The sequence below is a fragment of the Nycticebus coucang genome, chromosome 2 (assembly GCF_027406575.1).
Source record: "Nycticebus coucang isolate mNycCou1 chromosome 2, mNycCou1.pri, whole genome shotgun sequence".
Lineage (NCBI taxonomy): Eukaryota > Metazoa > Chordata > Mammalia > Primates > Lorisidae > Nycticebus > Nycticebus coucang.
Genome location: NC_069781.1, coordinates 39,561,576 through 39,574,822, shown reverse-complemented (window position 1 = coordinate 39,574,822; position 13,247 = coordinate 39,561,576). Strand labels below are relative to the sequence as shown.

Sequence of the window (13,247 nt, the reverse complement as noted above, 5' to 3'; positions counted from 1 at the left end):
ACAGTCTTGAATAGATGAAGAACTCCAGCAGACAACAGGAACCAGACATTGGCCTTGCTTGGTGCAACAGAATGGTTTTATTCTAGACTTAAGGGAAATGCAGTTGCACCAGGTCCAGAGCAGACTGCAGAGCTCAGAGGGATGCAATGCCTCTTTCTCTTTCCTGTTATGGGGCCTAGGAGAGCAGGGAGGCTGTCTGGAGCTCTGCTGCCCTCTGATAACACTACTATCTCCCATCTTTGATAACACTACCATCCACCATCTTTGAGCACAGGCAGGTTAGGGACTACTGCGTCCATTTTACAGGTGGAGAAAACGAGGCCTAAGTTTTAAGTTGTTGCCCTGGAATTTCATGGGAGTGCCTGAAGGGCTGATGCAGATGGGAAGGGGGAGTGGGAGGAACAGGGGAAGAGCAGAGGAGGAGCCCACCTCAACTCTGCTCTTTAAAATCTGCTTTCTATGTTAGATTTTATTTAGGGGTCAACGTTTTGGGCAATAAAGATATTATTTGAAAGATCACTGACTTGGAAAATTAGGCTTCAGGCAGCAGTGTGGAGCCAGATTGGTTGGCCCAAATCCTGGTTCTGTCACTTACTATGGAGCTGTAAGCAAGTCACTCCACTTTCGCATGCCTCAGTTTCTCCATTTATCAAATGAGGATAAAGACAGTATCCATAGCTTCAGTTACTGTAAAGATTAAATAGATCAATATAGGCAAACTGCTCAGAGGACATGGGTGAAACCTGAAAAGACTCTGCTAAATGAGGGAAGCCAGTCACAAAGGACAGCAAATGTCCAAACAGGACAGAATGTAGATTAGTGGTCGCCTAGGGTTACAGGAGGTAAGGATTGGGGGCTGATGGATGCGAGTTTCTTTATGGGGTAACAGAAATATTCTAAAATTAATGGTAGTAATGGTTGCATAACTCGGCGGATATACTGAAAGCCACTGAATTGCTCATTTTAAATGGGTACATTATATAGTATGTGAATTATACCTCAATAAAGTTTGTACCAAAAAATGCTTAGTACAGCCTAGCACAAAGTAACTCCCACATAAGTGCTAATTTTATTACTATTGATATTGATCTGATACAGTACCAACCTTCTCTGGGACGGCTCATTTGCCCTGCAGGGGCCTCCTGAGACACTAACTGCTCCAAAGGGCACTTTTCTAGAGCTATTTCTACACAGCCTAGCAGATCTTGCTGCTGTAAGAAGCCTCCACAGCGCTGCCCCAACAGTTTTCTCCTAATTGTTCCTAAGTTAAAATACATTCTAAGGGTACCAATGCCAATTCCAAAGACATCAACCTCCTGATTGTATGAGTCACTTACATTTTGCAAAAGAAACAATAAATGCTATGTCAATCTCAAGGTCATGTGCTTCATGTCTTCAGAAAGATCTGATGCTGGTCACCCCAGAAAGGTATTTTTATACTCTTCCCGTAGTGTGTGTATGTATTTTTAAGTAGGAAAAGAAGAAAAAAAATGACAGGTATTTTCTTTTATTTCAGAAATCATTGCTAAAAATTTCAATTTGGGAAGACAAAAATGTTCTGGAGGTTGATGGTAGTGATGGTTGTACAATAATGTGAATGCATTTAAAGCCACTGAATCATACACCTAAAAATGGTAAAATGGTAAATTCTGTTATGTATATTTTACAATTAAAAAAAACTTAATGCCCCAGGAGTGATCTAGAGATTTTCATCTTGACACACTACTGTGGACTGAATGCGTTCCCCCAAATTCCCATGTCGAAGCCCTAACCCCAAATGTGAGGGTATTAGGAGGTGAGGCCTTGGAGAGGTGATCAGATTTAGGTAAGATCAGGAGGTTGGAGCCCCATGAGGAGATTAGTACCCTTAGAAGAAAAAAAAGAGACTTCAGCCGTGAGAGCACTCAGCAAGAAGGCAGCCAATTGCAAACCAAGAAGCAGCCCTCACTGGACACCAAACCTGTCGTCACCTTGACCTTGGATCTCGCAGCTTCCACACAACTGTGAGAAGTAAATGGCTGTCTATGGTGTTTTGGTATAGCAGCCCTAGCAGACCACGACACACACAAACACACAAATGCTGGTTCTCAGGGAGGAGAGAGCGCTCATTCCAGCCCTCAGCAGCTGGTCTCTGAAGGCAGCTCAGAATAGACACAGGCTCACCTGGGGTGCTGCTGGGGTCAGGGGCCACGGGCTGCTCCTCCCTCTGAGGCTCTCTGCTCTGTGGAGCCTCTTCCTCTGGAGGTCCACGGCCTGTTCCTTGTGCCTGCTTGTTGCTACGGATGTTGTGCATTGTGTTTCTGCAAGGACATGCACAGAGGAGCATGAGGCCGATAGCCCTGCTGTCCTGTCCCCAGCCCTTCCCGCTTGCATGACTAGAGCTCATCTCCACACCCCAGTCATCTCAAGTGCTCCCTTTACCTTGCAGAATGCAGCCCCACACGTGCCACCCCGGTCTCCCTCACCCTCCTTCTTTGCACTCATCACCTTCCACACAGGAGCAATATAAGCTTGACTCCCTCAGCCCCCAACCCTGCTGCTAGAATATAAGCTGGATGAAGGCAGGGCTGTTTGTCTGTTCTGTTCACCAATGCATCTGGAATACCTAGAACTGTGCCCAGAACACAAGGCACTTAATACATGTGTGCCAAATGAACGCTGAATATACCTGCTGAACTAACTTCCCTAAACCCATATCTGGTCTCATTCAAAAGCTGCCAGTGGCAAAAAAAAAAAGGCTACCAGCGGCAAGAGAATCGTGTAAGCCCAAGAGCTACTAGAGGTTGCTGTGAGTCCTGTGACGTCACGGCACTCTACCGAGGGCGGTAAAGTGACACTCTGTCTCTACAAAAAAAAAAAAAAAGCTACCAGTGACTCCCTACTTCTGCTGAGATGAGTTGCAAACATCTCCTGCCATCCTTCCCCTCTGCTCTCTTTCCCCCCTCAGAGCCGTCCTCTTTGCAGCCCTCACTGACCTCACTATGATCTCAGAGCCTCAAAGGAGCTTATGTACTTCATGGCTGGGCCACACCTTGGTCAAGTACTTGTCTAGGCTGAAGCCTCAGGGTGTCAGTTCCTTAAGAACTGGGCACTGATCTACCTGCACGCCTGCTGGTGCGGGACAGGTTCAATTCATGTGTGGTTTACAGGAAGGAATGAGGCAGCACTAAAGGCTGGCCTAGGACAATAGCCTATGGAGAAATTCATAATGAGCCAGATGAAAAAATAGCTCAATTGAGGTTATTTGTCCTCACAAAGAGATAAAAGTAGATGTATTCCAAACTTATTAGCAAGGAATAGGAAATGATTAAAGGAGCTCACTAGGTCACTAGGTCACTAGGTCAAACTTCAGGTTGTGACCCACCGGTGAATTGTAAAATCAGTTTGGTGTCACTACCAGAATTTAAACAATAAAATAGGAAGAATAAGAGTGCACCCCACTTAGTAAGCAATGACATTTTTTTTTGTTTGTTTGTTTGCAGGTTTTTTTGGCTGGAGCAATTGACATTTGGTGAATTACTTATATGTGTAGTGAACTGTAAGAAAAAAGTGATTTCTTATTGTGGTCATGGTCAACAGTTTGAAAAACACTATAATAGTAAGGCATTTACTTGTAGCAATTACCATGTCATCAAGGAAGAGAATGTGAAAGTCTACAGTCCTGTGCTGGAAACCTGGCTTTGTTATATGTAATCCCTGTGTGCAATGGAAGACTTCTAGCAACAGACAAATCACTCTGAAAAACCCTTATCCCACAGTGTGGCGCCGGTGGCTTAAGGAGTAGGGCACCAGCCCCATATGCTGGAGGTAGCGGGTTCAACCCCAGCCCTGGCCAAAAACTACAGCAACAACAAAAAAACCCTCACTCCACAAATATCAAGACACATTTTTAAAACACTTAGCTCAAGTCTCAGGAAAGGGAGGGAAATACCAGAGACTAAACATGAAAAAGGACATGAACTCCAGTGGGAAGTAAAGAGGAAGATGAATGTATAGATTGGATTGCTCACCAAACTGTTCACTCCCTCCCTTACACTTCTACGGGAATAGCTCCCCCCTCTTCCTCTTGACTGATTGTGGCCTCGTGACTTCCTCTGGCTAACTGGACATTATCAGAGGTGGTAGAAACACAGGCTTAAAATGCACTTGCATGTAGGGCTTGCCTTACTGTCCTCCCCTCCATCATGAGAACACGTATAGGAAGCTGCTGGCCCGTGGAAGGCGAGAAACACATGGGGTACACCTACTTCCTACCAACAGCTTAGAGCCACGACCAAGTAAGTTAAAAAAAATTTTAAATAACTATATTATATAAATAAATTCAACATGGAGTCATGGAACAAGGACTATAAAAATAACCAGGCATACTTGAAAAAGAGTCAAATAGAACTTATAGAAATGTAAAATATGATAATATGTAGTTATATATTTTATATAAAACTCAATGATTAAACAGCACATTAGATACAACTAATGGAAAAATTGGCAAACCGATAGATTTAGAAAAACTACTTAGCAGAGAGTCGGAAGTAATAAAAATATGACAGAGTGGTTAAGAGACATGGAAAGTAGAATGAAAAAGTTCAACTTTTCAATGTACAATACGTCTCAAACTTTAGTGGCTGTACAATGCTTCTCAAAGTTTAGTGGCTTAAGAATTATCAGAAAGCCTGGGTGCGGTGACTCACACCTGTAATCCCAGCACTTGGGAGGCCCAGGCAGGTGGATTGCCCTGAGCTCACAGGTTCAAGACCAGCCTGAGCAAGAGCGAGACCCCATCACTGAAAATAGCTGGGTGTTGTGGTGGGCACCTGTAGTCCCAGCTACTTGGGAGGCTGAGGCAAGAGCATCGGTTAAGCCTAAGAGTTTGAGGTTGCTGTGAGCTATGACACTACAGCACTCTACTGAGGGTGATAAAGTGATTAAAAAAGATAAAAAATAAAAATTAAAAAAAGAATTATCGGCTCGGCGCCTGTGGCTCAAGTGGCTAAGGCACCAGCCACATACACCTGAGCTGGCAGGTTCGAATCCAGCCCAGGCCCAAATCCAGCCCAGGCCCGCCACACAACAATGATGGCTGCAACCAAAAAATAGCCGGGTATTGTGGCAGGTGCCTGTAGTCCCAGCTATTTGGGAGGCAGAGGCAGGAGAATCGCCTGAGCCCAGGAGTTGGAGGTTGCTGTGAACTGTGATGCCATAGCACTCTACGCAGGGCGACAGCTTGAGGCTCTGTCTATAAAATGAAATGAAATGAAATAAAATGAAATGAAATAAAATAAAATAAAATATTATCAGAAAATCATGTTAATAAAGAGGTCTTGGTCCCACCCACAGAGATGTTAATTCAGTAGGTGGAGGGCAGGAACTTTTCACTTGTAAAGAGCTCCCAGGTGATGCTTAGCTGTTGGTTCTTAGACCACATTATGGGCTCCACTAACCGTAATACGTATGTATGTTTAATCAGAGCTTCCAAGGGAAAGAACAGAGAAAATGGGGAGAGGCAATACAGAGATAAGGGATAAGAACTTTTCAGGATTATTGAGTCAAATGTTCAGATTCAAAAAGTACATTAATCCCCAGAAGGATAATAAAGGAAAATACATGGCAAAGACAAAGAGAACTCCATTTTTAAAGCAGCCAGTTGATTTGCAGAGAAATGACAACCAGACCACTGGCCAACTTCACTACAGCAACAAGACGTAAGAATAAGATAGTCAATATGCTGAGAATTTTATTCCCTCTGAGACTGTCAAGAGCGAGAGTAATATAAAGACTTTTGTGGGGCGGCGCCTGTGAGCTCAAGGAGTAGGGCGCCAGTCCCATATGCCGGAGGTGGCGGGTTCAAACCTAGCCCTGACCAAAAAAAAAAACAAACAAACAAACAAAAAAAAAACCACACACACAAAAATATATTAAAAAAAAAAAGACTTTTGTGGACAAAGAAAAACTGACTTCACTGCCAACAGTTCTTCCCTAAAGGAACTTTTAGAGGATGTTCTTGAGGAAGAAAGAAAATGATCCCAAAAGGAAATTGTGCGTGCAAAAAGGAACTGTGAGTAAAGCAACCGGAAGACGTGAAGACACATCTAAGCCAAATATCAACTATGATAATAAACCATAAAGAAATAATGTTTAATTGGGGAGTAAGCCAAGACGGAGCCAAAAGACTGGGCAACAATAAAACATAAACGTACGACAGGAAGAGGATGACTGGATTTCACAGAGGTTGTTGAAGAGGAAGGCGGAGACACCAACTTTAGACTTCAATATGAAGTGTAAAATTTCTTTTTTTTTTTTTTTTGTGATTTTTTTGGCCGGGGCTGGGTTTGAACCCGCCACCTCCGGCATATGGGACCGGCGCCCTACTCCTTGAGCCACATGCGCCCCCCTGAAGTGTAAAATTTCTGAAGTAATTTTAGAATGAATAGAAACAGAATATGTGACTCCCTAAACAATGGAGGCGAAAAACTCTTCAACCTAACTGGAATCTTTGGGTGATTATTTGTTGAACTTGAAAGACCTTGCTTATTAAAAGGTGATTTTCCCTCACTGAGAAATCAAGGCTGTCTCATTTCACAAATCACATGAGATAACTCACATAAAGTGCAGAAAATGGTGCCAGGCACACAACTGAAGCTCAAGATTTGTTTACTGTCTTCCCCTCACCCCTACAAGTTCTACAAAAACTAAATTCAAAATATTTATACAATAGCTTTGTTGAAATATAATTTGCATACCATAAAACTAACCCATTTAAAGTGCCTTACTTTTGTCAAATTTATTCCTAATATTTTACTCTTTTTGTGACATTGTGAATGGAATTGTGTTAATTTCATCATTTTTGAATTGTTTATTGCAAATGTATACGAATACAAGTGATATTTCTGTATTGGTCTTGTATCCTGCAACCTTGCTAAACTAATTTCTTACTTTTAGTAGTATCTCTTTAGGATTTTCTATATATAAAGTCATGTCAGCTGCAAATAAAGGGAGTTTTACTTTTTTCCTTTGCGATCTGGGTGCCTTAATTTCATTTTCTTGCCTAAATGGCCTGGCTAGATCCTCCAGAATGATTTTGAATAAAAGTGGCCAGAGTGGACATCCTTGTCTTATTGCTGATCCTAGGGAGAAAACATTAAGTCTTTCATCATTAAGTATGTTAGCTTTGGGTTTTTCACGGATGCCCTTTCTTCCTTTTTTTTTAAATTTTATTATTATTATTATATTAAATCATAGCTGTGTACATTAATGCGATCGTGGGGCACCATACACTGGTTTTATAGACCATTTGACATATTTTCATCACACGGGTTAACAAAGCCTTCCTGGCATCTTCTTAGTTATTGTGTTAAGACATTTATATTCTACATTTACTAAGTTTCACATGTACCCTTGTAAGATGCACCGCAGGTGTAATCCCACCAATCACCCTCCCTCTGCCCACCTCCCCCCTCCCTCCCCTCCCTTTCTCCCTTCGCCCTATTCTTGGGTTATAACTGGGTTATAGCTTTCATGTGAAAGCCATAAATTAGTTTCATAGTAGGGCTGAGTACATAGGATACTTTTTCTTCCCTTCTTGAGATACTTTACTAAGAAGAATATGTTCCAGCTCCATCCATGTAAACATGAAAGAGGTAAAGTCTCCATCTTTCTTTAAGGCTGCATAATATTCCATGGTGTACATATACTACAATTTATTAATCCATTCGTGGATCAATGGGCACTTGGGCTTTTTCCATGACTTAGCAATTATGAATTGGGCTGCAATAAACATTCTGGTACAAATACCTTTGTTATGATGTGATTTTTGGTCTTCTGGGTATATACCTAGTAGAGGAATTATAGGATTGAATGGCAGATCTATTTTTAGATCTCTAAGTGTTCTCCAAACATCTTTCCAAAAGGAATGTATTAATTTGCATTCCCACCAGCAGTGTAGAAGTGTTCCCTTTTCTCCACATCCATGCCAACATCTCTGGTCTTGGGATTTTGTGATATGGGCTAATTTTACTGGAGTTAGATGATATCTCAAAGTAGTTTTTATTTGATAGATGCCCTTTCTTAGGACAGGAAAATTTTCTTCCACTGTTAGTTTATTCAGTATTTTTATCACGAAGGGGTATTGAATTTTGCTAAATGTATATCCTGCATCTATTGAAATGATCACCTTCACCCTATTAATATAGTGTATTACATAAATTAATTTTCAGATGTGAAACCAACCATGTATTGCTGGAATAAATCCCACTTTGTTGTGGTACATAATTCTTTTTATATGCTGCTGAATTCTATTTGCTAGTTTTTATTGATTTTTGCATCTGTCTTCATAAAGGATATTGGTCTGTAGCTTTCTTATGATGCCTTTGCTTGGTTTTGGTGACAGAATAACATTGGCCTTATAGAATGAGGTGGGATGTGTTTCCTCTCCTCCTGTTTTTTTAGAAGAATTTGTGGAAAATAGGTATTAATTCTTCTTTAAACATGTAGTGGGATTTTCTAGGGAAGTCACCTAGTCCTCAGTTTTTGTTAGTAGGTCGTTTTTTGATCACTAATTCAATCTCTTTACTATTTACTAGTTTATTCAGATTTTGCTTCTTCTTGAATATGTTTCCACAATTTGTCTTTCTAGAAAACGGAAAATTTGTCTGTTTTCATCTAAGTAATCAAATTTGTTGGCATATAGTTGTACATATTTCATTTTTATTCTTTTTTTTTTTTTTTTGAGACAGAGTCTCACTATGTTGTTCTTGGTAGAGTGCTGTAGCGTCACAGCTCACAGGAACCTCAAACTCTTGGGCTTAAATGATTCTCTTGCCTCAGTCTCCCAAGTAGCTGGGACTACAGGTGTCTGCCACAATGCCTGGCTATTTTTTGGTTGTAGTTGTCATTGTTGTTTGGCAGGCCCGGGCTGTGTTCAAACATGCCAGCTCCAGTGTATGTGGCTGGTGTCCTAGCCACTGAGCTACAGGCGCCGAGCCTACATAATATTTCTTTGAAAGTTTCTATTTCTGTAAGGTTGCTGGAATGCCCCTCTTTTGGTCCCAACTTTAGTAATTTGCATCTTCTCTCTTTCTTTAGTCTGTCTAGTTAAAGGTTCGTCAACTTCAAAGAACCACCATTTGATATGAAACTTAGTTTTATTTATTATTATTTTTTAATTAGTAATTTTTCTTTTTTATAGAGACAGAGTCTCACTTTATCACCCTCGGTAGAGTGCCATGTCGTCACACAGCTCATAACAACCTCCAACCCCTGGGTTTAGGCGATTCTCTTGCCTCAGCCTCCCGAGTAGCTGGAACTACTGGTGCCCACCACAACACCCGACTATTTTTTTGTTGCAGTTTAACCGAGAGCCGGGTTTGAACCTGCCACCCTTGGTATATGGAGCCGGCGCCCTACCCACTGAGCCACAGACGCCGCCCTGAAACTTAGTTTTTTTTTTTTTTTTTTTTTGGCCAGGGCTGGGTTTGAACCTACCACCTCCAGCATATGGGACCGGCACCCTACTCCTTGAGCCACAGGCGCCGCCCCTGAAACTTAGTTTTAAAACAAGATCCCAGTTTTTTGGTACAGCTGGATCTAGAATAAAAAAAAAAAATGAGATTGGACTTTCATAGATAGTATCATTGAAGGATGGAGGGAAAAATTTATCAGTTGAACTAGAGCAGAAAAGAAATCAGAACTTAGCATTCCCAATACCCAATGTTTACCCTATTATTACTAAGGTTCTATTATAAGGTGCTCCTGACTCCTTGGCCTCGTCACTTCTTCCTAGTTCTTACTTCCTAGTTCTTCCCCGTCTGAAATTAAGAGTGTAGTTACACTGAAAAGAATGATGATGATTGTGATGGGCGCTATGACTTACCGAGCATAATTTTTTGCTAGGTCCTGTGCTGAGCCCTGCTACATGGGTTTCACAAACCACAAGCCTGAGTCGCAGAGAGACCCTTTAGGGGTCACATCTATAGCCAGAGGCACTGGCTAGGTGGGGTGACCGTCACTGCTGCTCATACTTCCCCTTGTCCAGGAAATTCAGCCTCCCCAACACATCCTAGGGCTCATAAGCAGTCATCCTTGGGCTGTTGGAGGGCACAGAAAGGCCCAAATTTAGGGCAGCAAAAGGTCTTCTAGTCCCTAGCACATATCTCCTCTGGGTATTGGGAACTCACTACCTTCTGAAATAGTCCAGCTGGTCACTACCCAGCTAAGCCATTGTGCTTGGAAAAGGCCTGTTTCATAAATTTATCAAGTTTTCTGGGAGAAGTTCATAGACCATTTTATTGTATAGGTTTAACTTCAGGTCTGAAAGGCCTACCCAGCATGGGGGTGGTGGTCATGAAGCCTTGTTCTGGAAGGCTTGGGTAAGCCAGTTTACCAAAGAGGATATGTTCATATGCATATCCACAACATATGCATATCCATAACAAACACTGGTTGGGCCATGGGCCAAGTTCTGAGCTAAACGCTATAACACATTTTATTTATTTAATCCTCACAACAGCCTAATGAAGCAAGTATTATTATCACCTCCATTGGACAAGAGAACTGAGATTCAGAGAGATAAGTAACCAAAACCACACAGCTAGTAAGTGGTGGGGCTGGGTGTCAGCCCTGAACGTCTAATTCCATGCTCTGAGAACATAACCACATTATGATACCACTTCACAGGTTTGTCTAGACAACTGAATGAGAGCATAAAGCAGTTAGCACAGAGCTCAGGAAACTCCCTACTTCCTTCAACTGAGTTACGATCCGGGCTCAAGGCAGCACCAACCTCTAGCTCCCAGACCATCCAGGACAAAAGGGTGCAGGACACAGAGGCAGCCCTGATCTCGCCAAGTTGCCTGGGACTCTCAACAGCCCAGGGCATGTCTCTTGCAACATTGCCTTGAATTTTCTGTGGGCTCTTACAAGTGACAGGAGGGAAGTGACTGACTGATCCTCTGAAACTTCCTTCCTTTCTTGGTCTCTGTGTTTTTTCTCTTCTGCTTCTGCTGCTGCATCAGGCACTGACTTGGCTTTGTCTTGGTGAGACGGCCTTGAGTGAGTGATGTCTAGACAGGCAGATTTCTCAGGCCTCTTCTCTGCCCTGGCACACTCCCGAATGTACCTAATTCCCCTCAGCTACTCCTGAGGGATAATCCCCTATAGGGTGCACTCCATGCCCACTCAGCAATGCCCTTTACCCCTTAAATTTCTCTCTCCAGCTCAGATCTCTCTCCTGGGCCCCTCCACCAAATGCTTGTGAGATAGCATTCAGCAGATGCCAAAGAACACTCGCTCATAATCTTTTCCCTAAAACCTGCTTCTCTCCTGGGAAGGGCATCACTGCCCTCCTAGTTACCTAAATAAATTCCAACACTAAAGCTGGCAGAAGGAAATACTGTTATTTTTTTTTTGTTGTTAAATCATAGCTGTGTACATTGATATATTCATGGGAAATACTGTTCTTGAGTCACAGAGCTAGGAGTCCCTAAACCAAGTCCAGTGAGCAATCTTTCTGCCTGGTAAGTGGTCCCAGTTTCCCTGAAACCTACACGGAAGACAGTGCCCACACAGGATCAGTGATAAGTATAGTTTGACTTGCTGAATGCTTCCATTCCTCCCACTGGACTAGAGCAACAACAGCAGCAGCTAATATTCATCACACACTTAAGATTGCTGAGCCCAGTTTTTTTTTTTTTTATTATTAAATCTTAACTGTATACATTGATATGATCATGGGGCATCATACACTCGCTTCATAGACCACTTGACACATTTTCATCACAATGGTTAACATAGCCTTCCTGGCATTATCTCAGTTACTGTGCCAAAACATTTACATTCTACATTTACCAAGTTTCGCAAATACCCCTGTAAGATGCACCACAGGCATGATCCCACCGATCCCCCTCCCTCTACCCACCCCCCCTTCCCACTTCCCCCTATTGTTAGGTTGTAACTGGGTTATAGCTTTCATGTGAAAGCCCCAAATTAGTTTCATAGTAGGGCTGTGTACATTGGGTACTTTTTCTTCCATTCTTGAGATACTTTACTAAGAAGAATATGTTCCAGCTCCATCCATGTAAACATGAAAGAGGTAAAGTCTCCATCTTTCTTTAAGGCTGCATAATATTCCATGGTGTACATATACCACAATTTATTAATCCATTTGTGGATCGATGGGCACTTGGGCTTTTTCCATGACTTAGCAATTATGAATTGGGCTGCAATAAACATTCTGGTACAAATATCTTTGTTATGATGTGATTTTTGGTCTTCTGGGTATATGCCCAGCAGAGGAATTACAGGATTGAATGGCAGATCTATTTTTAGATCTCTGAGTGTTCTCCATATCTCTTTCCAAAAGGAATGTATTAATTTGCATTCCCACCAGCAGTGTAGAAGTGTTTGCTTTTCTGCACATCCACGCCAACATCTCTGGTCTTGAGATTTTGTGATATAGGCTAGTCTCACTGGAGTTAGATGATATCTCAAAGTAGTTTTGATTTGCATTTCTCTGATGATTAAAGATGATGAGCATTTTTTCATATGTCTGTAGGCCACGCGCCTGTCTTCTTCAGAGAAGTTTCTCTTCAAATCCCTTGCCCAGCCTGCGATGGGATCCCTTGTTTTTTTCTTGCTTATGCGTTTGAGTTCTCTGTGGATTCTGGTTATTAAACCTTTGTCAGAGATATACCCTGCAAATATCTTCTCCCATTCTGAGGGCTGTTTGTTTGCTTTACTTACTGTGTTCTTGGCTGTGCAGAAGCTTTTTAGTTTGATCAAGTCCCAGTAGTGTATTTTTGAAGCTGCTTCAATTCCCCGGGGGGTTCTCCTCATAAAATACTCTCCCAGACCAATTTCTTCAAGGGTTTTCCCTGCACTCTCCTCTAGTATTTTTATAGTTTCATGTCTTAAGTTTAAATCTTTAATCCAGTGAGAGTCTATCTTAGTTAATGGTGAAAGGTGTGGGTCCAGTTTCAGTCTTCTGCAGGTTGCCAGCCAGCTCACCCAGCACCATTTGTTAAATAGGGAATCTTTTCTCCACTGAATGTTTTTATTTGGCTTGTCAAAGATCAAATAGCGGTAAGTAGCTGGATTCATCTCTTGGTTCTCTGAGCCCAGTTTTAAAGCAATATGCATGCATTAACCTGTTTAACCCACATACTAAACTTCTAAGGCAAGCATCATTGTATCTACATTTACTAACAAGGTAGAAATCGAACAACTTGCCAAGGCACACCCCATGCTTGACCGAGCCA

General features: G+C 42.0%; 1 protein-coding gene across 2 annotated transcripts in view; it reads right to left on the bottom strand.

Moving 5' to 3' along the window:
* Positions 1–13,247, bottom strand: part of TBC1D2 (TBC1 domain family member 2) — a 62,686-nt gene that overhangs the window by 37,692 nt on the left and 11,747 nt on the right. For both annotated transcript variants that reach the window (XM_053567930.1, XM_053567937.1), the window contains one exon: positions 2,164–2,300. In XM_053567930.1, coding sequence (XP_053423905.1) covers positions 2,164–2,300 — 137 coding nt within the window. The remainder of the gene's footprint in view (positions 1–2,163; positions 2,301–13,247) is intronic.